The 25356-nt window shown below is 36.9% G+C and overlaps 1 protein-coding gene across 2 annotated transcripts in view; it reads right to left on the bottom strand.

The window, feature by feature from the left end:
• Window positions 1-1971: 1971 nt before the first annotated feature.
• The window catches only part of ARHGAP26_1 (Rho GTPase-activating protein 26), an 83136-nt gene continuing 59751 nt past the window's right edge, over window positions 1972-25356 (bottom strand). Inside the window, exons 16-20 of one of the 2 annotated variants that reach the window (XM_051214007.1) lie at window positions 22360-22462; window positions 14776-15197; window positions 5377-5730; window positions 3225-3546; window positions 1972-2618 (exon numbers count right to left, since the gene is read on the bottom strand). In XM_051214007.1, coding sequence (XP_051070031.1) covers window positions 5492-5730; window positions 14776-15197; window positions 22360-22462 — 764 coding nt within the window. In that variant the 3' untranslated portion in view covers window positions 1972-2618; window positions 3225-3546; window positions 5377-5491. Of the gene's footprint in view, window positions 3547-5376; window positions 6183-14775; window positions 15198-22359; window positions 25329-25356 lie in introns of both variants that reach the window. The other variant, XM_051214008.1, reaches the window with a different exon arrangement.

The raw sequence follows: 25356 nt of genomic DNA, 5'->3' as shown, positions 1-25356 counted from the left end.
AATAGATAAACTACTTGTAGGTAAACGCAATGCTTTTCAGAAGATTTGAATCTGTACTCTTGAATTGAACACAGGTTGTTGACTAGATGAACTCTAACAACCTTTTCGTCACATAGCATAGTTGTTAGATAAGGTGATGTGAAGGTTTTATTTCTCTGCTTGTGAGTATGCGTCTTAATATCTTGATGTTTCGCCCGACTGAGAGATATCCAAGAAGAAAGATTTGAATGATGTGTATGTGTAGCATCTGATACGATAATACCTGACAAGAATTCGCGAGAACTTAAACGTCCATCCACAACCATTATAATAATAAACATAAAAGATTCACGGCAAACCGTGCTAATTGCATTCAGCACTCTCCACACTACAGCAAATTATTTTCTCAAAAGCCCGGGAAAGAACAGTGGAGAGCAATAAGAATAATGAGCAATATACAAGAACTGATAAATCGTAAGAGTAAATGTTGAATAGTGTTAAAGGCATGCAGCCTCACTATGGAGTAAGTCAGTTGAAAAACGTTCAAAACAAAAAAAACATGAGAACACCGAAGTAGATCAGAGGAAAAACTTACATAAAGACAACTGATTCTTGACACTGTCAAAGAACTCCCAACAGAACAACAAAATATTTAAGCGCCGTCGGTGTCATAGGCTTAAATTGACAGTCTGATATTTAGACGGACTAAGTGTGAAACTATTAACAATAGACCACTATTCCATACGAGATAAGAACTCATTAATTTCAAGGGGATGTAAGGAGGTGAAAATTGGCATGCATACATTGAAATCGTCCGCATATTTAACAAGTGTTTACTGCGGAAGATAGATTATGCGGAAACGAAGGGGCACAAGAACAACACCTCGTAGCACACCTTCATGAGAAAGTAGATATGTCGAACACTCTCCAAACTAGACAATGCGGCACGTTTATGAGTCTCACATGTTTCCTCACCAATAATGAAAACCATGTCTAAATGGGTATCCAAATGCGTGGGAAAGTCTACTGCATTTTGATGACCTAATGATGAAAGCTAAAGTCACATGAATTAAAATCACCACGTACAATCGAAAGTGAACTACTGAAGGTAGTAACATCGAATTCAGTGAATTCGTCAACGAAATCAGATAGTCCAGATGACGTGCAGTCTGGAGTCACGTAGATATCGGTAACATGAACATAAGTATATTTATTCACGTGTTTCCGACGGCATCTTAAAGTTAAACAGTCGATAAAGTCGTTTGAAAAATTAATATTTGAAAAAATTAGAATGACACCAGTTCTCACTTACAAATGTGGCTACATCACTCGAACACCCTTTCTTACTGCCTGATCAATCCGGACGATATATACTGAAATCTTGTAGTGAAATTAGGAAAACGTCTTGAAAACCACTTAACCGAGATCCTTGAATTGTGATTACACCCCGATTTCCATACATATTTTGACTTGGAGGGAATTTTAAATAATTCACCTTGCCAATCAGTAATTAACAGTTATAATTAAGCAGTTTAGGAATCGACATCTGAACAGAACTAATTCTTTTCAACGCATATTGATGGCCACCACGATGTCTCAGATTATACTTTTTTGTATCTTGCAAGGCAATTGGTCGTAAACTACTCATAAATGCGTTTGAATAGGTTGTGCGACTAATAAACATAGTAATGTGTTAGAACAAAATAAAAAAGATAACTTGTTGTAATATTTAGATGAGAGGAACAGGTAGCCAAAACATTCAAGCAGGTTACCGTATACAGAAACACAACAATAAAAAAGCTATCCTTTAATGGTCTTCTTAAATCGGACCACATTTTGAAATCGCTGAAATTCAAACACTTCGACTGAGCACAGATTTTGTATTATCACATTTCAGAATCGTCACATTTGACCCTAATGTTAACTTTTGAAGCATCTTACTGTAGCCACAATACAACACTGATTACATAGTATAAATCTATGGAATATAAACGACAAACCTCCATCAAATCCAAAAATGAAAAGACGTTATTCATTTCTGAACTTTATATTTACAATAAATAACTGTATCAAAGTCAAAATTACTGGGGGGGGGGAATGGTCAATACTACATTTTCAACAAATGTTTCATGAGATAATGTTGGAAATTTGCGAACGAACGACTCATGACAAGAAAAACGATCTCTTATCATTTGGGAAGTCAGTACACATCTAAAAAAAACTTAACTAACAAATCAACCTGTAAATAATCTGGGATATACATCATAATACAATTTATTTTACTCTCATTGTGACGTACAATACAGATACTGAGATTATTTCCAATGAAAAAGAAAAAAACTAAAGGAACAAACAAGAACGACAGCATAAAAGAGATACCTTGATTGATCAAAAACAGACTAAAAATAGTGTGTACATACGTAAATATAAGTAATATGATGTATATTTTTCTCAAAAAAAAGAAAGGAAGACAAGTCGAACGCTATTTGACAAGTAATTTTTCAAACATTTTTACACTATTTATAAGTATTTAAGTAGAATAATTTGTACATAGAAATTTTCAACCAATCAGTTAAGTTAGGTGATATACTGGTACATTTTATTTGACATCTGTACTTCTGTATCAATGCATTGAAGTTCTGAAACATAATGATGCGAAAATAAGGAATAAGTCTTTGTTTTTTATTAAAATATGTAACATCATGTTAAAGTTTGATTAAAAATGGATTACAACATGAGTGTCTTTTCCTACATAGGAGACTAGATAGGTCCGTTGATAAAGTTCACACTGTATATGGAACCCATTACTTTTCACTTCAAACACAGAATGGTCCACTGATAAACTCAATTCATATCACCATTCATAGATATGATGTCTAATAGTAGTAGAAGTATCAGTAACAATAGTAGTCTACCAGTCAAGATTTCAAATTGAAACCTCTAAGATTCTTCATAAGGCTAGGCACTACTGAGCTGATTCTTATTAAAAAACCTCCATTTGTAAAGTTCATTCAATTTCGTGTCATGCTATAATGGTACAATTGTGATGAACCCTTTTAGATTGGATACATGGACTGGTGGATCCTATATCAACGAGGTAAAGGCACACCATACGAGGCCTGCATTTCATGGACTCAGTCTCTTGGGGGTCCTAGTGTACATACCCCTTTAAGTTTTCCCATGTCTTCAATGATTTACAGGTTGACGTTATATATATCGAAAAAGTGCAAAAAAAGAACAATTACCTGGCAGAATAGAGAGCAGTTCAAATAATGTTATTCAGAAGACATATGCGATATACATGTTTGATCGGATTCAACCCCAAAATTATTACATTTATCAGAGTGATTATGAGAGGATAGATCTTCATGATTCAAAGCACTGACAGCAGTAGTGGCAGTTTCTTTGATTGTCGTTGTGACAGGAGTTTGTGACAATGTGATAGGTTTTGCTGATGAGCTTCTTACTGGGATTGTATTTACACACTTTGCTGATGTCACCGGTGGTGGTGGTGCCGGCGATTTTCTAAAAGATTGCGATACAACTAAATGAATCGGGGGGTTCGGACTAGACAAAAATTAGTATACAAAATAGACCCGGTTAAAGGATATAAATTTTTACTAAAAATAAGCAAATTTTCTAAAAAAAACTATTACATAAACCATGACATTTGATTTCCATCTATTAATAGCATTCTAATAATGGTCTAAAGCGGAACATACAGCTGACATGCAAAGAATCAGGTTGGAGTACGAGTTGTTAGCAAGTGCAGACTATATGGTTGGGCTCCGAGCGAGAATCATGGTTGATGGATAGTAAAGTTGATGAACACTGGTCAAAACCGACCGCAATGGCGCAGATAAATAATTCATTTTTCGCTACTTTTATTTCTCGAATTCATTGCTTCTCTTAGAGACGTAGTTTCTATGTATAGTCGATTCTACTACAATAATCATTAGTATAATTTCAACTTCACTAATGTATCCTGTTAGTTTCACCTCATGAAGTTAGCGGAGTGCAACTTGGACAGATGTATATTTACACCAAGTCATATCCTGACTACGACTGACTTTGATAGATGTATCACTGATTAGTATTAGTACAAAAATGTATGTTTCCACAATATAAACTCATAAACCTGTTGTAAAATGTTTGACTTCGTAATTATCTGATTAGATTCCGAAGGAAGTCAAATTTTCAAAGGAATTATCGTCTAGAAATTACGAAATTATGAGCGGATATACAATTCAAATGATACACATTTGAATTTCTATTAGTCAGTCAGTCAGTAACAACGTAGAACTTTGTACGTATGTACATCAGTTCGAGTTGTCATACCACACTAGCACATAGATACACAATTGTCGATTCAGATACTATTTCTGTTAACTAACACTCCAATGTCATTGACTAAGCTATAGATTAGACTGGAATTATTCAAATCTAAGAACATATTTTTACTACACTGTAGTTATCCAGTTTATAATAAAGTTGGCATAGTTGTACTATTTAATTGCTTTTAGTGACTACAATTTAACCATTGACTCATTGATCCTTATCAATATTGATATGATTAAACGGATCTAACAGGATAATAAGATTGGCAAAAAATATAATTGTCATTCAACAGAACCTTACTGAGTTGTGGATTCTTAAATGAAAAGGCCTGACCTATGATCGCAAAGAATCAATACAATACAAAGTTAAACTGAGAAACCTATTCAATATGTAACGTTGATTGTTTTAGCAATAAGGTTTATCCCAATCACATATACTGGCATGAATCAAAACAAGCTTTAGAAAAACTTCCACTTCACTGAGTCGATGGTGTAAAGAGTTGGGTTCTACTTCGGTCGGTTTCCATCAATCAATTAAGGTTAAAACTTGTTTGCTCACTTAGTTACCGATTTATGTGCACAATCCAACTTGACATCTGGTTAAGTATCATGGAGAACACGTGTAGTAACCAAAATTAATCAACCATTATCTTTCTTAAATTATTACTGTGTCAGTTAATGGAGAATGGTTGATCTTGGTAACAATGAACTAGAAACCAATGATCTACATTTTCAATTTTGACTGATTTCGGGTGTAGTCCAATATTATTCAATCCCATTGATGATAAACTATCTCATTGTCAACGAAGTTGAACACCACAACCAGTCACGATCTCTCACTAGAAGTTCGGGAGCAAATTCTCAATTCTTGCTCGTGGATTCACTTTCCCCTTATATGGAAACAATACACCTCTAAACTGTACTTAAACCTACCAACGACTAAGGACCCAAACCACTGATCTAGAGGTAAACTATTGAAAAAAGAAACTAATGTTCACTGATAGCCAATAAGAAAAACTTCATCAGCATTGTTATGATCATTATCATCAAAAATAATTACCTGCTACGTTGCGGTGATATACGAGATCTCAATGATGGTTCAATTAAAGGATTATTGTGATGAATAGATAATGGTGATGTAACTAATAAAGAATTATGATGATGAAGAGAATGATTTAAAATTTTTTCATTTGTTGAATTTTGTTCGTGTTGATTAGTAATGTATTCATTGTCATGGACAATTTGTAATGCGATTGGGAGACTTGGTGAACTTTTGAATGATTGTGAATTTGATTTCGTGGTTGTTGATGTTGTTGTGAAGGAAGATGTAAACGTAGATGATGATTTAATCGATTGTAAAGATGTTTGAGATGAGTAGTTTTCATTACTGGACGAAGTGAACATGTTTTCAGATCTAATGATATCAGTTAATAAAATATGTATGTAAGAATTTTACGAAACCATGAAATATATGCAACATAGTTGATTGACTAGGTAAAGGTTTTGAGCCATATTTTATTATTAGTAGGAAGGCTGATGATACTTCCTAACTAAACTAAACTACAGAGGAGAGAACATGGTTTACATGCTTTTGAATTCTTGACTAGAATCGACCACTATGGATTTAGTGGGATACCAATATGTAGATTACAATCATTACAAATTGATCTCAGTTGAGGTATTAGTAAGAATTAAAACACCAAAAGACTATTTTGTCTTAGTAGGGGATTCCTCTGCTTCATTGAAAACTAATTTTAATTGTAATTGTACAGTTGGACCCAGACTCAGTGAATCTACTGATGACATAAAAGTCCAGTGTTTGGTCGTTGTCCGCTTCATGAGTGCGCACTACTGAGGAGTTACATACTTCCAGATTTTCACCGTTTAATATCCAAACAAAGAATAAAGGAATAGCAACTTCCAGAACTAATTTATGGACTATTATTATATAGATATTCTTACTGCATAACTAAGTAAACTGACATGTGTATATATTCCTTTCATCATGAGATTTCGATCAGCCTAGTATGATGCTGTCGGGTATTTCTGTCTATAAAGTACATATGTTTGAAATATGATATTCGTATAGTGCAGGCTCATTACTGTGTTCTGGACTCAACAGGCAGGACAATGAGAGACTTTAGGGAATTCATAACCAATAAGGACTTGGCAGTAATTTGTTGCTACTAGTGCTGGTTGACGTGTCATTGGTTAGCTTACGTACAAAGTTACAAAAATCGATACTCTGATTGGTGATTTTATCATGTGATACCAGTGAACAACAATATCATAACACAGAGACACTTCAAATGAGATCAATATGTGACAAATAAAGCTTGTAAATTGATGTGATTTCAAAGGGGAGCATCGGTTCCTTCAAAACTACAAACAAACCTTATAGAAGACGAAATTTTATGTTTCATATCGAATACTTTTCATTATTTTACACCAAACTATATACCATACTTATTGATGGTAAACTTTAAAATTGTGTACATCTTCACGTTTTTATTGAGTTATCTATAGAAACTCCATAGAAACTCTATTTCAGTTTATTTTTCGAAAGGATTAGGCAGTTGTCGTGACGTAAATGTGACAAGAAATATAAACTACCAAGATATTAGGATGACCTTTTGTTGCTGAAAATACTGTCGTATTGGCTTTTAGTCTGATGTAGTAATCGCAAATGGAGATTAGTCGTCACTGACTAAAACTGAGTTCATCTATTTTATACTTTTAAGAATTATTTTTCTGGTTAGCGTTTTTTTAGCGATTGCCCAGGACAGGGTTGGATGGAGAATGCTGGTGAGTGGCCTATGCTCCTTCACGAGGAGTAACAGGCGTAAGTAAGTAATACTTTTAAGAAGATACGATGATGTATCATAGGGTCAATTTATACCTTTGCATGAATCGTATAGATAATAAACAGACCTATTTATATGAGAATTTTTACAAAAGCCATCCAACCGAAGAGCTGGACGACTAGGATCTAGCTTCGGTTTGGGCACCCGGGTGGTATCACAGCCCTCACACAAATCTCATTTGATTTGTGTGGCGCATATGTATCTGGTGCCACCTTGTACCAATATTTATGTGTTCAAATCAATCAAATCAGGATCCAGCTGTACAAAATTTTTGCTTTCTTGGAATTTATAATTTACCGAAGCTTAAAGAAAGCTGAATGTTGAATATACACTCTCTTCAAAGATTTTAAAAAAGACTAAACTATAACAGTTATTTTCACACCGCTTAGCTACATAATACAATTAAGAAGGAAGATTGTATCTGTAAAATCTCAGCGATCGAATTTGAAGTAAATCCAACGTTTCACTCGGCAGTCTGGTTCAAGCTTTTTTAAAGAAATATAATCAAAATTATCGAATATAAATAAGTACAAGGTTCCCTGGTTAACAATATACTAAATAAATTCACTTGGTATTGCTTTTTAGAATCTTCCCATTGATGTTTAGCACAGCAATTGATCAGTCTCCTGTACACATATTTGCATACTGTGCCTCGATATAGCCTTAATTCACAAGCATTATATGCAAAAATGTATAGTCGTACAAGCAAGTGGCTGTCAGGACTCAGTAGCTAAATGGATAACGCGATGGCGTTTGAATAGAACAGTACTGAGTTTAAGCCCCAAAGGGAACATCAACTCTGAGGTGCAGGTACATCCATCTGACGAGTTTAAAATAGGACAAAACGCGCGTCCTAGACCCCACTACTAGCCACTATCCATCTTTGCATATAATATAATAAACAGGTCATCAAGGTATTTGCTTTAGCGTGTATGAGTTAGGTGTAACGTGTGTAACGAAAAGTGTGTTAACATAACAGATTGTTTGTATTCGTAAGTGGATCTGAGATGTGAGAAGAAATTTCACTGACTATGTATCGCCTCTGTTCGGTGAATACGTGATAACATGCATAAAATAAAGATAAATAAGCAAAATAAGAATGAAGGAATGAATGTTTGTGTTACTTTTCCTGTTCCAGCTAATTATTCAACATATTCAGATAATAAGTAATAGGTTAAGTGGAATAAGGAGTTCAAGTTTACCTATTAATTATTAGTTGCCATGGGACAGCTAATTGTATCCCATCTCTCCTATTAATACTATTTGGATTTGCTACGACTGTTAGTCTTTCTTTGTAAGAATAAAGACCTTTTTGATTTCTTGTGCCATTGAAATCAATTGTATGACTTGATTCTATCGAAGGTAATGCTATCGCTGATTTGTTTTCAAGTTTTCTTACATCATCTGATGATTTAGGAATGTGCTTTAAGTACAGTTTGTGTTCTTTCACCCGCACATTCAAATGTCATGATATTTCACCTACATAAATAGCACTACAATTACTACATTTGATTTCGTAAACACAAGTTTGTTGTTCCTCCTTGTGTTGGATTAGATTTCTGATGGGTTTTTTTCAGTATTAAAATTCATAGAGGAGTTCATGTGATGAAAACAATATCAGTTCGACAACTTTCTAAAAAGATATAGAAATGTATTGCTGAAAGTTCTAAAGATTAAGCGCTCGCGCGCGAAACTGATGGGTTCTAATTTTGCGAAGCGGGATTGTGGATACGTACTGCTGAGAAGTCCCACAGTAGGACGAAACAACCTTCCAGTGCTTCCAGGTTTTCCATGGTGATCTAGCTTCAACTGACACATGATCTCAACTATTAAGATTACAAATGATTCAAGACTTTTTCTCACTAACAAACTACACTCCATATGCAAAAAAACCAACAAAAAAGCAGAGTCAATGATTCGAATCTGAACTAACAAATTCTTACTACTGTAAATGATTACAGCAACAAAAATAAGAAGCACCTAATCGATCAGTTCAGTCACAGAAACAATTTTAAAAAAACGCATGCAAAATGTTAATTAATGAAGCGGTATAAAAGCAGAGATCAACAGCATAGTGCAAGAACACACACACACATTTACAAACGCATAAGCACAAATGGTTTTAAGCAATAAAACATTGAAACAGAATAACAGATAGAATATAGTTAACTATCAAGTAATATCATTGAATAATTTGTGATCTATCCAATGAACCAGATGAACCAAGATCACGAAAAACCTCACTTCTCAAAATATAGAGTATTTCAGACGTATTGCCTTCAGAATATGCGCCCTCTTAGATGTGGCGATACATGTATTATATCTCCATTTCCATTGTACAACACATCGTCCGAAATTTCCGAAAATCACAGTCTACAGTTAATTTGTCGTTTTAGCGTTTTCAATTTTTAATGGCGTTGCAATTTTTCGAACAATCCCAAACGTATCACGTGGTTTCAAGACTACATGGGGGTTATGGTGAAAGTGTGGGCAAGGGGGTTACTCATAAGTCTTGCTAATTCAACGCTATATTCGGTTCCTAAGCTATTCTCGTAACCACTAAGCTAGAATTACACAGCTACCTGAACACGAGAGAAAAGGTGCAAAATATGCGAGAAACACTTTACTCCAAAGGTTCTTTTTAGTACAGAAAATATAAGGTTTTCATAGTATTTTAGATGTCCTTGCGTTTCCCTAAAATTCTACAATGCTACTAAACATAGTAGCAGGATAATAATCAGCTAACCAGAAACTACACATGTGACTTCTCACTTTCTTGATGTTTCTGGCTAAACTTCTAGTGGACGCTGATTGGATAAAATGCTTCTTAGTGTTTCCTGAGCCTTTCTTGTATTTTGCGAGAAGTTTACTGGATCACCCCAACAGTTACTGTAAGTAGCTTATTCATCTACTTAAATCTATAATTCACATGTCCCTGTCTGATTCACTCTCACAACTTATATACACATATCAGTCGTAAGAATGATTATTTATCTTTTGGTGAAATAAAGGATACATACACAGTTTCTACTTTCCTCTCTGAGTGTAGCTGATTGTATAAGCGCTGGAGTGTGCATCAGTGGCTGGATCGGATCGAAGAACAATGTAGACCCTTTACATAGCCATTCCACATTTGAAAATAAAATAAAACTGGAGTGGAGCAAGTTTGGTAAATAGGAAACGTGATCTAACGTGGTGATCAAATCACCCTAAATTATGTTAAAACGAAAATTTCAGAATCTCAATTTTAATACTTATTAGACAGATGACAAAAACTAGAAATCCTAACTATTGCAAATACAGGCGACTGTGATAAAACAGACTCAATGCAATGAGTGACTGAAACCATAGCAATTATTCATCAACATAAGAAGCTAAGCTTGGTAGTTTAACTCATGCGTTTATCGGATAGACAACGTCGGAAGACTTTATTCTTCTTGTAGTAAAACTTTGAGCTCTACTCGAATCAGCTTTAAAAAGCCACACAAAGGGTGGATACTTTCAAGCTTAAAAAATGAAACATCCGTTCCGTACAAAATTATCTCTAGCGTAATTTTTTCCCATAGTGATCCCAGATAGGGATAGAAACTATCATCATCATCATCATCACACACACACACACACAGTGATCTTATGCTTCGCCATAAAGGAAACTCTTAAACTTATATATATATATATATATATATATATATATATATATATATATATATATATATCCAGATCAGCAAACATGCGAAAAATCGCTAGCAATCAAAAAGCATTCAGCAAAAGTGCAAATAGAAAAAAGAATAATGAAAGAAGCAGAGAAAAAAACTGTTTGCTTCTTGTATACCACATACTACTAATACTACTACTACTAATAATAATAATAAAACTTAAACCTACCGATCCAATATTGAATCTATACGGTGTATAAAAAGGATAAACTTTAAGCGTGAGTTAAAATGATTATTGTGAAATTAGAAAGCAAAAAAAACAAGCAAAATAATTTTAACTACATAAGTGAAAAAATGTTTGATGAATTAAATGGGATCACCGTATTCATGATTATGATAATGATTTTAAACTTAAAACAATAAAGAAAATTTTAATAGTTTAGATCATGAGTTCATTGAAGCTAGACCATCATGGAAAACTGTGAAGCATTAGACGGCCGTTTCGTCTTATTGTGGGACTGTCCAACAGTGCGCATCCACGATCATGATCTTACAAGAGCCGAACTCAGAACCTATCAGTCTCGCGTGTGGGCGCTTAACCTCTAGACAACTGAGCTGGTCGGCATCCAACGGTGTTAATGTCTAACTTCAATTAATCCAAGAAATTGAGTGACAAATCCACCATTATCATCAGTGAGATACTATCTCATAACAGATTTGGTTGAACTCCACTGGTCACTGATTCTCAATAGAACTTCAGGAAATGCCTTTTGAAGCTAGTCACTAATGAGCATATGTTGATTAATATCGGAAGGGGTTTTGTACATATTATAGTAATTTTAATAGTTGAGATCATGATGTGTCGCTTAATTTCGTGGAATAGTTGAAGTTAGACATTGACACCGTTGGATGCCGACTCAGTGGTCTAGAAGTTAAGTGCTCATACGCGAGACTGATAGGTCCTGTGTTCGAATCTTGCGAGGCGGGATCATGGATGCGCATTGCTGGAGAGTCCCACATTAGAACGAAACGGCCATCCAGTTCTTCCAGGTTTTCCATGGTGGTTTAGCCTCAATTGACTCATGAATTCAACTATTAAAAATACTATTACATCTACAAAACCCCTTTGGATAATAAAAAAACACACACAGCATATTTGATAATGTTTATGGGAGATGGATGAAAGTGAGTTACACCGATTTAGTAGAACAAAGAATTAGAAAACTACTACTATTACAGACATACTACGATACTAAGATGAAGTAATTATTCAACTATAAGGACTTCATAAGGTATTTTGGATGATAATTTAAACCTAGCAACATAGCAATGCCTCAGGTTTGACTGCCTCCTTCAACTTTTTACGAACTACTCTTAGAACAGTAAACATTACACTTTGTCAAGGTGAGGAATGTAGTTGGGCATACAACAGCACACCTCAGTCAATAAAGACTTACAACCACAACAACCGATTTAGCATGGTTACCTAGTATTCTGAACCTAATCTCAGCATCGGTAACTCGATAGTCCCAACGTATGAGAGCTTTGAAAGTAATGCGACGATGTCAACACTGGAAAACAGATAGAAACACATCACCATATAAGATATTTTGCATCTGTGTTTAGATGTTAATGACAACGGAGGTAGATATTTCCTTTGACTTCATTGGAAAAAAGTACGATGGATTTTTGTGGCTATCGAGACATTCACTGCATATTTGCCGATGATGCAATAGATTTACTGGGTCTCATGATCGATACTACTATAACTTGATGACTCAGAATACGCAGACGATATAGTTGTGTTTAGTAAAAAATCTGATCACCTTAAACAACACTGCAAACATATTTGGGATGCAGTTTTCTCCTTCTAAATGTAAAATATCACTTCAGGATTGATTTTCATCATGGTCTGAATTAACGATAGGAGATTAAGTAGTTGAACGCATAGACCGCTTCACTTCTGATTTAGGAGGAAATTGGAACAAAGCTAGAAACGGTTAAACCAAAACATGGCAACAGTCCATGAAGCTATTGAGAATTGGACTTAGCCATGTTAATAGGTATAGACTACATAGTTGGTGTCCACATTATTATCGTAATCAGTGATTAGAGACTTTAGGTGACATGGTTGAAAATCGTTTGCAATGACTCAGATGCATCCATTCTTTGTCTTCCCTGAATTTTGAGCTTCTGAACTCCTTATAACCGTTTTTCGTGGTATATTTCACTAATTTATACTTTCTTAAATCGTATGTTTGATGTGTAATCTAATTATTCTATTACTACCTCTATTATTCTGGGTTTTAGCCTAACAACTTCATCTCTCTGTGGTATTGAGGTATGGAAACTTAAACCAGTGTACAAACATACAAGTTCTCTGTTGTGACTGACTGAATGATGTTGATAGATGTATTTAACATCAGCACAGTGAGATAAAATCGACAGGGTGAATAGCAACAGAGTCAAAATAATGTACATTCATACCAGGTTCTACCTTGCGACTGACTGATCTTTAGATTCAGTATAGCCTTAAATATTTACAATTAAACACCACCACCCCCTAACATACGCTCTTAATATTGAATACAAAAATGAGATGTAAAAGCCAAAATTTACCTTTTAGCAAATTTACTATTTATTTTAACACATAGATATTGGTACAAGGAGGCACCAAATAGATATGCGCCACATAAATCATTCGATTTATGTGAGGGCTGGGATACAACCCGGGTGCCCAGACCGAAGCAGGTGGTTTTCTTAGGGGACCACAACCCGAGCCTTTGACCTAAAGGTCTGACCCACAAGGCAGTGGAGCATCGTGAGGAGATGCAGTCCCACGGTAGCCGGTGACCAGCGATTGGTTCACACGCCATTTTTTCCCGCAGGATACTGGAGCCCATGTGCACCATTGGTTTGGAATCCGGTTAATGCGCCGGACATTCGCTTTTCATCCTCTCAATTTCGTAAACAACACCCCCGCCACGAGAAGGCAGTGAGTAGGACTTCCCTGGCAGAGGCTGTATACACGTGGCCGTGTGAGAGCATTTCGAGAGGGAGGGTGGGCCCACCCCACTCTCGGCCATACCAGGGCATTTGGGAGCAGCTACAACATTACTATTGTAAAACACAACATTTTGAAGCATCAGACTATATACATGTATAGTATACATCACCATTTCTCTCATTAATAACAACTCTATGAATAGAAGATTTATAAAGAATGCCATATGTATTCTGTATGCAATACCAGAGTATATACATGGCAACTAATGCCTTCCAAACAAAAATAACCATAATCATTCATGATTTTTTTAAAAAAGTTGTAAGAAGTCTCATTTTTAAGGTTATTCAACTGAAAGATTATTTTACTGACAACCTGAAACGAGTACCAAATTTATTATTGATTGTATACACAATCACGTACTTTGTTTACATTAGCCCATTTATTATTTTGGTGAAGTATTTTTCTCTGAGTTGGATGGTTTGGTCGCAGAACACTAATCGTTCTACAATCATCATCCCATCGCTCCATGATCAAACCATCCAGCTCAGAGAAAAAAAGCTCCATCAAAATCATCCACCTGAACTACAAATCTTCTCCACCATCCCATTTATTATGAAAGTTTTATATCTAAATATTATCCAGTAAGTTTTTCAATCGATAAACAATATTTCAATGATCAACTGAAATGTAACTTTGGTTTACACAGTTATACTTTCGTTCTTTGGTAACAATCGTACAGAGGTTAGTTCTGGTGACTTAGTTTCAAGCTTAATCCAAGTTCATATACATACAAAGGGGAATTTTAGAATAACGAAAATGTAATATTAAACAGTCAAGCAAACGCAGTTACAAAGTGATAAACTGAATAATGAATACTCAAATTAAAAGGATGTAAAAAAAGAAATATCCATTTGTTCTAATATTAAACTCACTGGTTAATTGAAAAGGATAGCCAATAACCGGTGTAGTATACACTGGTTCTACAGAGTTTTCACCATTCTTAATATGGTTATATTTTCCCATATTAGTAGGAGTATTATTACTATCAAATATATCACTGATAGAATTATGAGTGGTATTGTTAATTTCGCTTATAGTTCCATTTCTATCATCCATAACAAGTGGGGTAGTAGATAATGGTAAAGATAACTGAGGTATTGGTCGAAGAATATTCGATGAATGTATTGGAAATAAACTTGAGTAATTAATAATCATTAATTCGACAGCAGTTGAAGCAAATTTTGTTGACATAATCGCAGCGACAGATTCTTCACGTGAACGAAACAATGATGGTGCGAATACAATGCCTAGATTACTTGGATTCATGTGATTCAATTGACTGTAGGCAGCAACGCTATATATTGGAATAGTTGTGTGTATTTGTAAGTGTTTACAACAAAAAACAGAAGAAAATTAGGTATTAAATTTATACGAATTTATTTCAGAGAATAAAACTGCATATGTACAGTGAAGATTTGCCACGGTTTGCGCGTTCTCATAAATTTGAATAGGTTGTGAGTTCCGTGTAACTTTTGTGTGGTACCTACTAATATTTCACTTAAGACTTTCAACAAATGGGATCAAATGACTGCCTGGTAGAGATGAACTCTATGTTATTGTGCCATATAAGAAAGGATTAGTATAACGACAAGAATAGATAAACACCAGAATCCCCTAGTAACTTATGTCTCACTGAATCTCAGGATTAGTTTAAAAAATTAAGATCTAAGAAAAGAGAGATCTAATTCACCTGCACCATTGCGTACGATTCTTAACCATGTTACATAAAGTCTCCGATTATTTTGTGAGATAATCGTGCAGACCCTAACCAGATAGCATGCATTTATTAGCATGACTCGTGACAATGATCAATGACTTCGTGCATTAATGCCATACCTTGGTTTAACCGGATCTAACTCCGTTCCAATTTAACTCAATATCAGTAAGAATCGCTCATCGAGGTAGGAGGTGGTTAGGTATATGCAACACATTTCCTAACAAAACTAATCGATAAAGATTTACAACTTCACCAACCGAACTGTCATTTTTCACCAACAACCTATGTCTAACCTAGGCATTGCCTACTCAGTGGTCAATGCGATAGTTATATATTACACATATTTTAGTGAATAGTTTATCATCAGGAAAAATTCAGAAAAGATTATTTTAGACGAATTCATAAATGGAGGAGGCACCAAATACATATGCGCCACACAAATCTCATTCGATATGTGTGAGGGCTGTGATACTGCCCGGGTGCCCAAATCGAAGCAGGTGGTTTTCTTAGGTACCCACTCCCCGAGCGTTCGACCTGAAGGTCTGATCCAAAAGGCAGTGGAGCATCGTAAGGAGATACAGTCCCATGGAAGCCGGTGACCAACGATTGGTTCATACGACATTTGGTCCCGCAGGATACTGGGGCCCATGTGCACCATTGATTTGGTTTGGGATTCGGTTAAAGCGCTGGACACTCGCTTTTCATCCTCTCATTTTCGTAAACAACACCCCCCACCACGAAAAGGCAGTGACTTCATAAATGAAACGAAGGAACAGTTTGATAATAGAATAATGATATATTTGTAACATCTCAGTGTGTTGAAATTTGAATTTTTGACATTTCGTGACTTGATGGAAACCACTTCAACAGAGTGTCTTTGACTGTTGTTAGTTTATTTATGCCCCATAGTGAGTCACTTATTTTCTCCAGTACCATTAAACCATATATTGACTCAGATAAGTGAATGATACATTTATTACCATTAAAAAAACTAACCCAGATATCAAATTCACTTTGGAAAAGGAGTATGAACATAGTGAAGTATCGTACTTGAATCATTTAGTTAGACGGAATCCTGATGAAAACCTAAACTTAACCATATACAAAAAACCAGCACATTCAAACAGATATATCGATTTATATTCTGCACATTTATTCTAAGAGAAAAGTTGCTTGACTCTGAATCTGTTCAGAAAAGCTACGTCAGAAACAGATAAGCAAAGAGAAAAAAATATAATAAGCAGCTTACGATTTGTCTTTAAATAACACAGTAGTTTTGTCTCACAGCCAAGGTATGACTGGGCAATCGCAAAGTAATTTGAGAATAGACAGGGGAATTAAACCTTACTACCAAACAACTAACACTCTTCGAAATGTACTAGTTTGTAATAAAGGGAAAAATCCCATTTACATCTAATCGGCATTGAGTATACAGATTAGGTTGTATTGATTTCAATACATTATGTAATAGAGAGTTTTTTCGACGACTAATGCCAAGGAACACTTAAGCAACCACAAAATATTCCTGCAGGATTGGGGAATCTACAAATCAAATCCGCAATAGCGATAAAAGGTATGTTCGATAACCACCGAATCGATATAAAGTATTAAAATGATTCAAAAAGGTTTAGTCAACTATAAAGAAAGACGAATAGCTGAAACATCCCTCTTCTTCAAAGGAAAACAAGACCTGACTATTCATCCAACATGGATTGTTTATCCAAACAGCCACAGTTAACTCTGTTCATTTCTCAAACAGTCTGCACACAAATCCCAGTCAGTCAGTCAGTCAGCTACAACGTAGGACCAGGCACATATGTGCATCGGTCCAGGTTGCCATACCGCATAAGCACAACAAGATGAACACCGGATTCATAGCAGTGGTTAGGTCAAAGGTAGTAATATATAAGAGAAAGATTGCATATAGAGATATAGTACAAGAAGAAAAACTTGGTTCGTAGAAAGAAAGATATGAAGCGATTTTAATCTCTTAGTTTAAAGGAAGACAGAGAGTGTATACACCTAAGCCATTGTGATCGATTCTGAGCCATGTCACTAAGAGCCTCCAACCATTAGTTACGATAGTCACGCGGACCCCAACCAAGTAGTCTGCATCTACCAACATGGCTCATACATGAAGTTAGTGACTTCAAGCACTGATGCCATGTTTTGGTTTGGCCGCCCCTAACTTTCTTCCAACCATCCCGAACACCGAATAGCATTGCACGTCGTGGTAATCGGTGTTTAAGCATACGTAACACGTGGCCCAACCATCTCAGTCAATGAAGATTCACAACCTCATCAACTGATTTACCATCATTCCCTAATACACTGTGTCGAACCTCACTATTACTTACCCGGTGATCCCAGCAGATGCCAGCAATATTTCTAAGGCATCTGTGGTCAAATACTAGTAGTTTACGAGTGTCTTCTACTCTTAATGGCCATGTTTCGCTGCCGTAAAGTAAAACAGAACGGACTGCCGCGCAGTATACTCGTCCTTTTATTGATAGACGGATATCTCGCCTTCGCCATAGGTGACACAGGTTGGCAAAAGCCAGTCGAGCTTTTCGAATCCGTGCTGAGATTTCGTCCGATACCAACCCATTAGGGCTGATCAGACTTCCAAGATAAGTGACGTTGTCGACGCGTTCGACTACTTTACTCCCTATCCTTAGTTCAGGTGTTAACGCAGACCAGTCCTGAAGCAACAACTTGCATTTAGAGGGAGAGAAGCGCATTCCAAACATTCTGGCATTGTCGCTCAGTGCTACCAGAAGACTCTGCATTTTGTCAGAGTCTTCACCAAACAGGACCATGTCATCTGCGTATTCTAAGTCGATAAGTGGACCTCCTGGTAGGAGATCAATACCCGAGAACTCAGTCGACGAGAAAGTTATTTCCATCAGTAGATCTATGATGAAGTTAAATAAATATGGGGAAAGTGGACAGCCTTGACGGACACCACTTGAGGTTGCAAAAGTAGATGACAGTTCGCCATAAGCTCTGACTCGACTAGTAGTGTTCGAGTAAAGAGCATTTACAAGGTTTATGTACTTCTGGGGTACGCCTTTCAATGACAGACACTGCCACAGAATCTCGCGGTCTACCGAGCCAAATGCTGCTTTTAAGTCGAGAAAGACCACCATTGTCGGACGCCGATAAGTATGCCTGTGTTCTAGAATCTGACGAATGGTGAATATGTGGTCGATGCAGCCACAACCAGGTCTAAAGCCAGCTTGGTTCTCTCGTGTTTGCAGTTCACGAGTCTTAGTTAGGCGTCTGATAATTATCGAGGCTAGTATTTTAGATATTATATTAGTTAAACTAATCCCTCTATGGTTGTCACAGGATGATTTTGACCCTTTCTTATATATTGGGACGATAAGTGATTGTGACCAGTCAGATGGAATAACGTCTAACTCCCAGATTTTAGCTAAAATATTAGTCAACCTAGTCGCTAAAATTGGACCACCATCCTTAAAGACCTCTGGGGCTAATCCATCTGGACCAGCTGCCCTTCCTCGTTTCAGATTGACTATAGCCTTTTGAACTTCAGCAAGAGTTGGGGGACCTACTTCAATGTTCCATTCACACTGTCTGGGAATGGAGGTTAGTTGTAAAGTAGCTGAAGGCCAGCTGAACTGTTCTCTGAAATGTTCCGCCCATCGTTCTAAACGCCTGGACTGGGAGCAGATGAGTGTATCGTCTTTTTCCGATATAATCTCACTTACACTTGACTTATTAATTCCAGTTTCTTTTATTAGTCTGTAAAGCTGTCTTGTGTTCCCTATAGTCGCCGCCTTTTCCATCTCTTTTGCTTTCATTGCCCACCACTGCTCACGGTCGTTTTCTTAACCTAGATCTGATTTGTTGTCGCTCTTCATCATGTTCGGAACCTGATGGGACGAGTTTGCGAGAATCCATCAGTGTGATAGACTTTGAAGAAATCCACTGGTTCTTTGAAACTCTGTGGTTTAAGTCGCTAATAGATGTCACTGCTGCTTCCACAGCTGCTTGTATATCTATCCAAGCAACATCTGGGTCAGCCTCGTCTTCAGAACTACCTAATCGTGACCTCAGTTGTTCCTGGAACCTACTTTTGGTTTCCTCGCTACTCAGTTCGGTTCTAATGGGTCTTTTTACTGTGGCTTTTTGCGTCCAGTGAGGCGCAAGCAGATGCGTGCCCGTATTAGGGCGTGGTCGGAGTCCAAGCAGGTACTCCAGAATGAGCGACAATCTTGTACAAACCCTCTCCAACGATGACCGATGGCAATATGGTCTATTTGAGTCCATCGTTGGCTTGGTGCAGGCGGTCGCCACGTTAGACGATGTCTCTCCTTATGCTTAAAATTTGTGTTTGCTAAAAATAAGCGATTGTCTGAGCACAGTTGCAGCAGACGGTCACCGTTATCTGTTCGCTGTGCCGGAATGCTAAAATATCCACCTAAATGCCTTTCTGTTTGGTTTAAGCTACCTATCTGAGCATTAAAGTCACCCCCTACGAGTACTATGTCTGAGCGTTTAGCTTTCTGAAGAAGTTCGGACAGCTTTCTGTAAAATTCATCTTTCACATCATCTGAGCTGCAGTCAGTGGGAGCGTAGGCAGAAACGACGAAAAGGCAACGACGTGTGTCCCTATCCTTCCGAGTTCTTACGGAGCCGTTTAGCCGAACAGCACATAGACGACTGTTGACGGGGATCCACTCTAGCAGTGCTTGTTCCGCCCTCATGCTTAGTGCTATGCCTACACCTGCCAGTCCACGAGAACTGGCCATCGGGTAACCAGATACACGTAGGGTTGTTCTCGTTGGCTCTCCGTTTTGCCGAGGTGAGGTCAAGTGAATGATCACACTGAAATCCTGTATGCGTGTTTCAGAGACACAGCATACATCAATGGTACGAGATTCTAGAGTTCTAGCCAAGGAAGCCTGCTGACCGATTTGAAATAGAGTGCGTACGTTGAAAGCTCCAATGTGTAGTTTGGAGCGAGGTTTCAGTAGACCTAGGACAAAGTTTTGAGCACTAGAATCGTTGGCTATGGTGACACTTGAGGAGGAAGCCGAAGGAGGAAGTTTAGAGTTGAAAATCGATGTAGGAGGAATAATAGGAATTGAAGAGGAAGGTTGATTATGAATACAGTGGTCTTGGGTGCTGTTAAAAGTATGAGGGCGGTTATCACTTCCCGGTTGCCCACACCGTGGAAGGGTTCTTCTGGAGGTACCTGAAGAGGAAATTGGATTAGAGGCGGTCTCAGTGACCTGAGAGCGTGACCGCAGTGCCCAAAAGACAGCTGCTTGAGGCCGGTCACGCACGGCCTTTTCGTGGGAGGTTTTTGACGTGTTAGCTCCGTTCTTCAAAGGGCCTTACCGCCGGAGACGGAAATCCGTGAGGTAAGGTGAGGTGCGCATTTTTAGGGTCGACCTTGTCTAACCCCACCCCTCCTTGTGGGAAGGCAGCATCGCTGTCATGCTGGTTGTCTGAAGGAAACACCTTACTGCTGTCACACCTCTGTACAGTCAGCAGTACGACTTCGCCTTCGGACCTCGGGTTTGTTGCTTTTAGTGTTACCGCTCTTCAACCGACCTGTCTGACATGGTAGGACCTTGAGGAACGGTTGTTCCAGCCAGTATAGCTCGGTTGCTTCATCACGATAGGCAAGCCCGACCACCACGTCAAGGTAGCAACAACGGTCGGGTACACAAATCCCAGCATCTGTTGGGATTATCGGGTAAGTAATAGTGAGGTTAAACGCAGGATATTAGGGAGTGACAGCAAATCAGTTGATGAGGTTGTAAATTTTCATCGACTGAGATGGTTGGGCCACGTGTTACGTATGCTTAAACATCGATTACTACGACGCACAATGCTGACTAGTGTTCGGGATGGATGGAAGAAAGCTAGGAGTGGCCAAACTGGCCAAAATGTGGCATCAGTGCTTGAAGTTACTGAGTTCTATTCTTAGCCATATTGGTAGATGCAGACTAATTGGTTGGGGTTCGTGCGACTATAGTAACCAATGTTTGGAGACTGGATGAAATGGGTCAGAATCGATCACAATGGCGTAGGTGTACATACTCTCTATCTTCCCTTAAACCGTGATATTGAAATTAATGTTTACCTTTATTTTTATGAATTAACTCTTTCTCCTTATATAATATCCTCATACACAATCTTCCTTTTATATATTACCACCATTGAAGTAACTACTTCTATGAATTCAGTGTTCATCTTGTTGTGCTAATGAGGTATGGTAACTTCGACCGATGCATATGTGTCCGATCCTGCATTGTAGATGACTGACGATAAATTATTTTTACTTTTTATACCCAAACAGTAATGTCTCACAAAGATTTACTTTGATCATTATCAGCAAATTTGGATAGTGGTTAGCAGTGATAATGTGATGACGTTTGAAGCGGACAGTACTAGGTTCGAGTCCCAGAGTAAATATCAACTCTGAGATGCAGATACATCCAGATGATGAGTTCTAAATAGGACGAAACGCGCGTCCTGGATTCCACTGCTAGCCAATATCCATCTTCACTTATGAAGCTTGTGAATTAAGGCACTATCGAAGTAATACGCACAGTATGCACATATGCCAATAAGAGACTGATCAATTGCAGTCTTAAACATCAATGGAAAGATTCAAGTAAAACACTACCAAGTAAATTTAAACTATAGTAATAACACCTATAAAAGAAAAACAACAAAGGAGATATAACAATTAACAAACCTTGATAAATGCCTAATCAGTAAGTCTAAAGTACGTTGATTTTCTGGTGGTAACAATTTTAATAATGCACTAAGTTCTGTTAATCGATAAGCATTATCTCGTTCTAAAATTGAGAAAACAATCAGTAACAACAAGTAGAACAATCCAATAAATAAACACAATACACAAATTCATTAATTAATTGAATAGGCAATGAATATTCAATGTAAATCGTATACACTTTAAATTTCAGTTAGACTTCAATGATGTAAATGTTAGTGATATGATATAATCAAGGCAGGAAAATAGAGAAAGGGTTCAAAACTGTAACTTATAGGTTGAAAGTTGGACGTTTTAACTAATATTAGTCCAAATCATCATTGAATACATATTGCGAACTTGTTATTAACTATTATATACATTAACAGGAATATGACTGTCGAGGTGTAAGCGTATAACTTTCCTACAGGTTACTGGAACAAACTTGATCATAAGTAGTATACATATATATGAACAAATTTTTAAACCATATACTCTTAACTCAGTAAACAAATATACGTTTGTGTATTCAAGTTCCTCAAATTAGAGCAGAACAAAGCCATAGCTGAGATCAATTACATTTATGTATTGAACAGTTGTTCAATCATCTTCTTTCTAATATCTAATTATTACTATCATTATTTTGAGAAATGTTAAATTCATAGTAAACCATATCTATATCTGATCAGAAGAGGGTTTGTGGATATTGTAGTAATTCCAATGGTTGAGATCATGAGTTCACTGAAGCTAGACCATCATGGAAAACTTGGAAGCACTGGACAGCCGTTTCGTCCTATTGTTGGACTCCTCCTCAGCAGTGCGCATCCACGATCCTGCCCCCCCCTTCGTGAGATTTGAACCCAGGACCTATCAGTTTCGCGCGTCGTCTAATGCTTCCAGGTTTTCCATGATGGTCAAGCTTTAAGTGACTCATGATCTCAATCATTGTAATATCTATATCCTGTTTAACTTTTACAGATAAATTAATGGTAATGAAGATATATTTTACTAGATATTCTTTTTAATAGAGATCGATTTGTGAATATGTACATAGAACAAGTAACTAAAATGTTAGAGATCAAAATGAGAAATGGTATAGATGGATGAGTAGTTGAGCATTTTTTTCAAGTCAAATCAATTCAATGACAATAAAACAAACTAAATAACACCATCATTTGAATTAAAATGTTAGTTAAATCAGGTGAAAAAAAATATTCCCTTCAACAATATGTAACATTACAGATGAACTCAGTCTTGATTGTGATGTGTACAGATTTTTCCAATTTCACTATCGAGAAGACAAGGTCTGTGTTTCATCAAAAGCCCAAACAACACGTAAACGATTGTGTCACATCTCATTGTGTCTATCAATTTACATGTATGCATGGAAACATGTACACAGGAAGGAGCAATCGTGATTTCCAATTAAGGGTGGGTGAACACATATCAAAATGGCTGCAGAAGCAAATGAATTCCAATGGTCAAGTAACATCACAGGATAGACTGATATCATCCTCAGTTGCGAAACATTTGATTGAGACTGGTCAAAAAGTTGACATCAAGTCAGCATTTATAGTGTTATACAAAAACCTTTAAGGACTTATACTAAGGTTTATTGAAGCCTTGGAGATACGGAAATTGAAATCCCCTTCATGCGTTCAAAAATAATTTATCCTTATCCTTAACCTACCCTGGTAATACTGATTTATTATCCAGAGTGGTTATCACTTTGTTTTTGTGTACCTTATTATTCGTTTTCTTTGTTACGACTTACCTTTAATATGTCTAGTTAACCTTTTAATGTCTTGACAAGTATATGTGTGATCAGATCGTTTGAAATGTATTGCTCAAATAAACCACATAATTCTGATAAACTTCGTCTTGTCATAAAATTATCGAAATTTCACTAAAACCTATCACATTACAACAATTCAAACGAGATCCAATATTAAAATACTATAATAGAAGAAGAATATAGTTGCTGAATGTTTACTGTGATGGAGAAGTTTTGTAGCTCAGGTGGATGATTTGGTCATGGAGCTTTCATCGTTATTCTAAACGACATCATCAGCACAAACTTCAGGCAGAATTGAAGGGTTCGAATTCCTCCACATATGACTCCCAGCTTTTCCTGTAGACCTCGATCTTGACTGATTACTGTTGACTTTTAACCTGTCATTGTTTACTTTATTTTGATTGTATCTTCCAATGATCGACCAATCAGAAAATTATGGTCAACCATAAGACCAAGAGACAAATCAATAATGGGAGATACAATAAAAAAAAGGAAGTATACAATGATAGGTTAAAGGTCAGCAATAATCAATCAAGATCGAGGTCTACAGGACAAGCTGAGAGTCATATGTGGAGAAATTCGAACACTTCAATTCTATCTGAAGTTTGTGCTGATGATGTCGTTCAGGAGAACGATGAAAGCTCCACGACCAAACCATCCAGCTCAGAGAACAAAACTCCACCAGAATGTTTAGTTATGACTTTTTTTCTATGAAATACATTGTAATGTCAAGCCCACAAGGGTTATTCTAGCTCTCGTACCAACCGATTTACCCCCTCTTTTCAAGTCACATTTTGACCTTGTTAATAATTGGTTTATTAACCTTGACTGTTTTTATATGAGCGTATGCATGTGCATTGCACATCCCACTCATCATACACCTGTCTAATTATAAATACCAAGTCATACCTAATCAACTAGAATGGGCTTACTCGTCCTCTCGGCTCAGCTTCGCTTTTCTACCCCTTATTCTGAATGTCTAGCTTCTTGGTGCCGCCGTCACACAAACGCGTTTAGCCTAGGCAGTATACGGAGTTAAATGGAAGATTTATGTTCATAATATATTCATACGTTCGTCCAAATCGGAGTCAGATCACGGCATCACAAAAAAATAAGCAGTTTGCCCGTCACTAAAACAGAGATCGTTTTCAAACGACTTATATATATATACAAATATATATTAA

The sequence above is a fragment of the Schistosoma haematobium genome, chromosome 3, assembly GCF_000699445.3.
Source record: "Schistosoma haematobium chromosome 3, whole genome shotgun sequence".
Taxonomy (NCBI): Eukaryota; Metazoa; Platyhelminthes; class Trematoda; order Strigeidida; family Schistosomatidae; genus Schistosoma; species Schistosoma haematobium.
The sequence above is the reverse complement of the archived record's forward strand: the minus strand, read 5'-3'. Positions and strand labels throughout refer to the sequence as shown.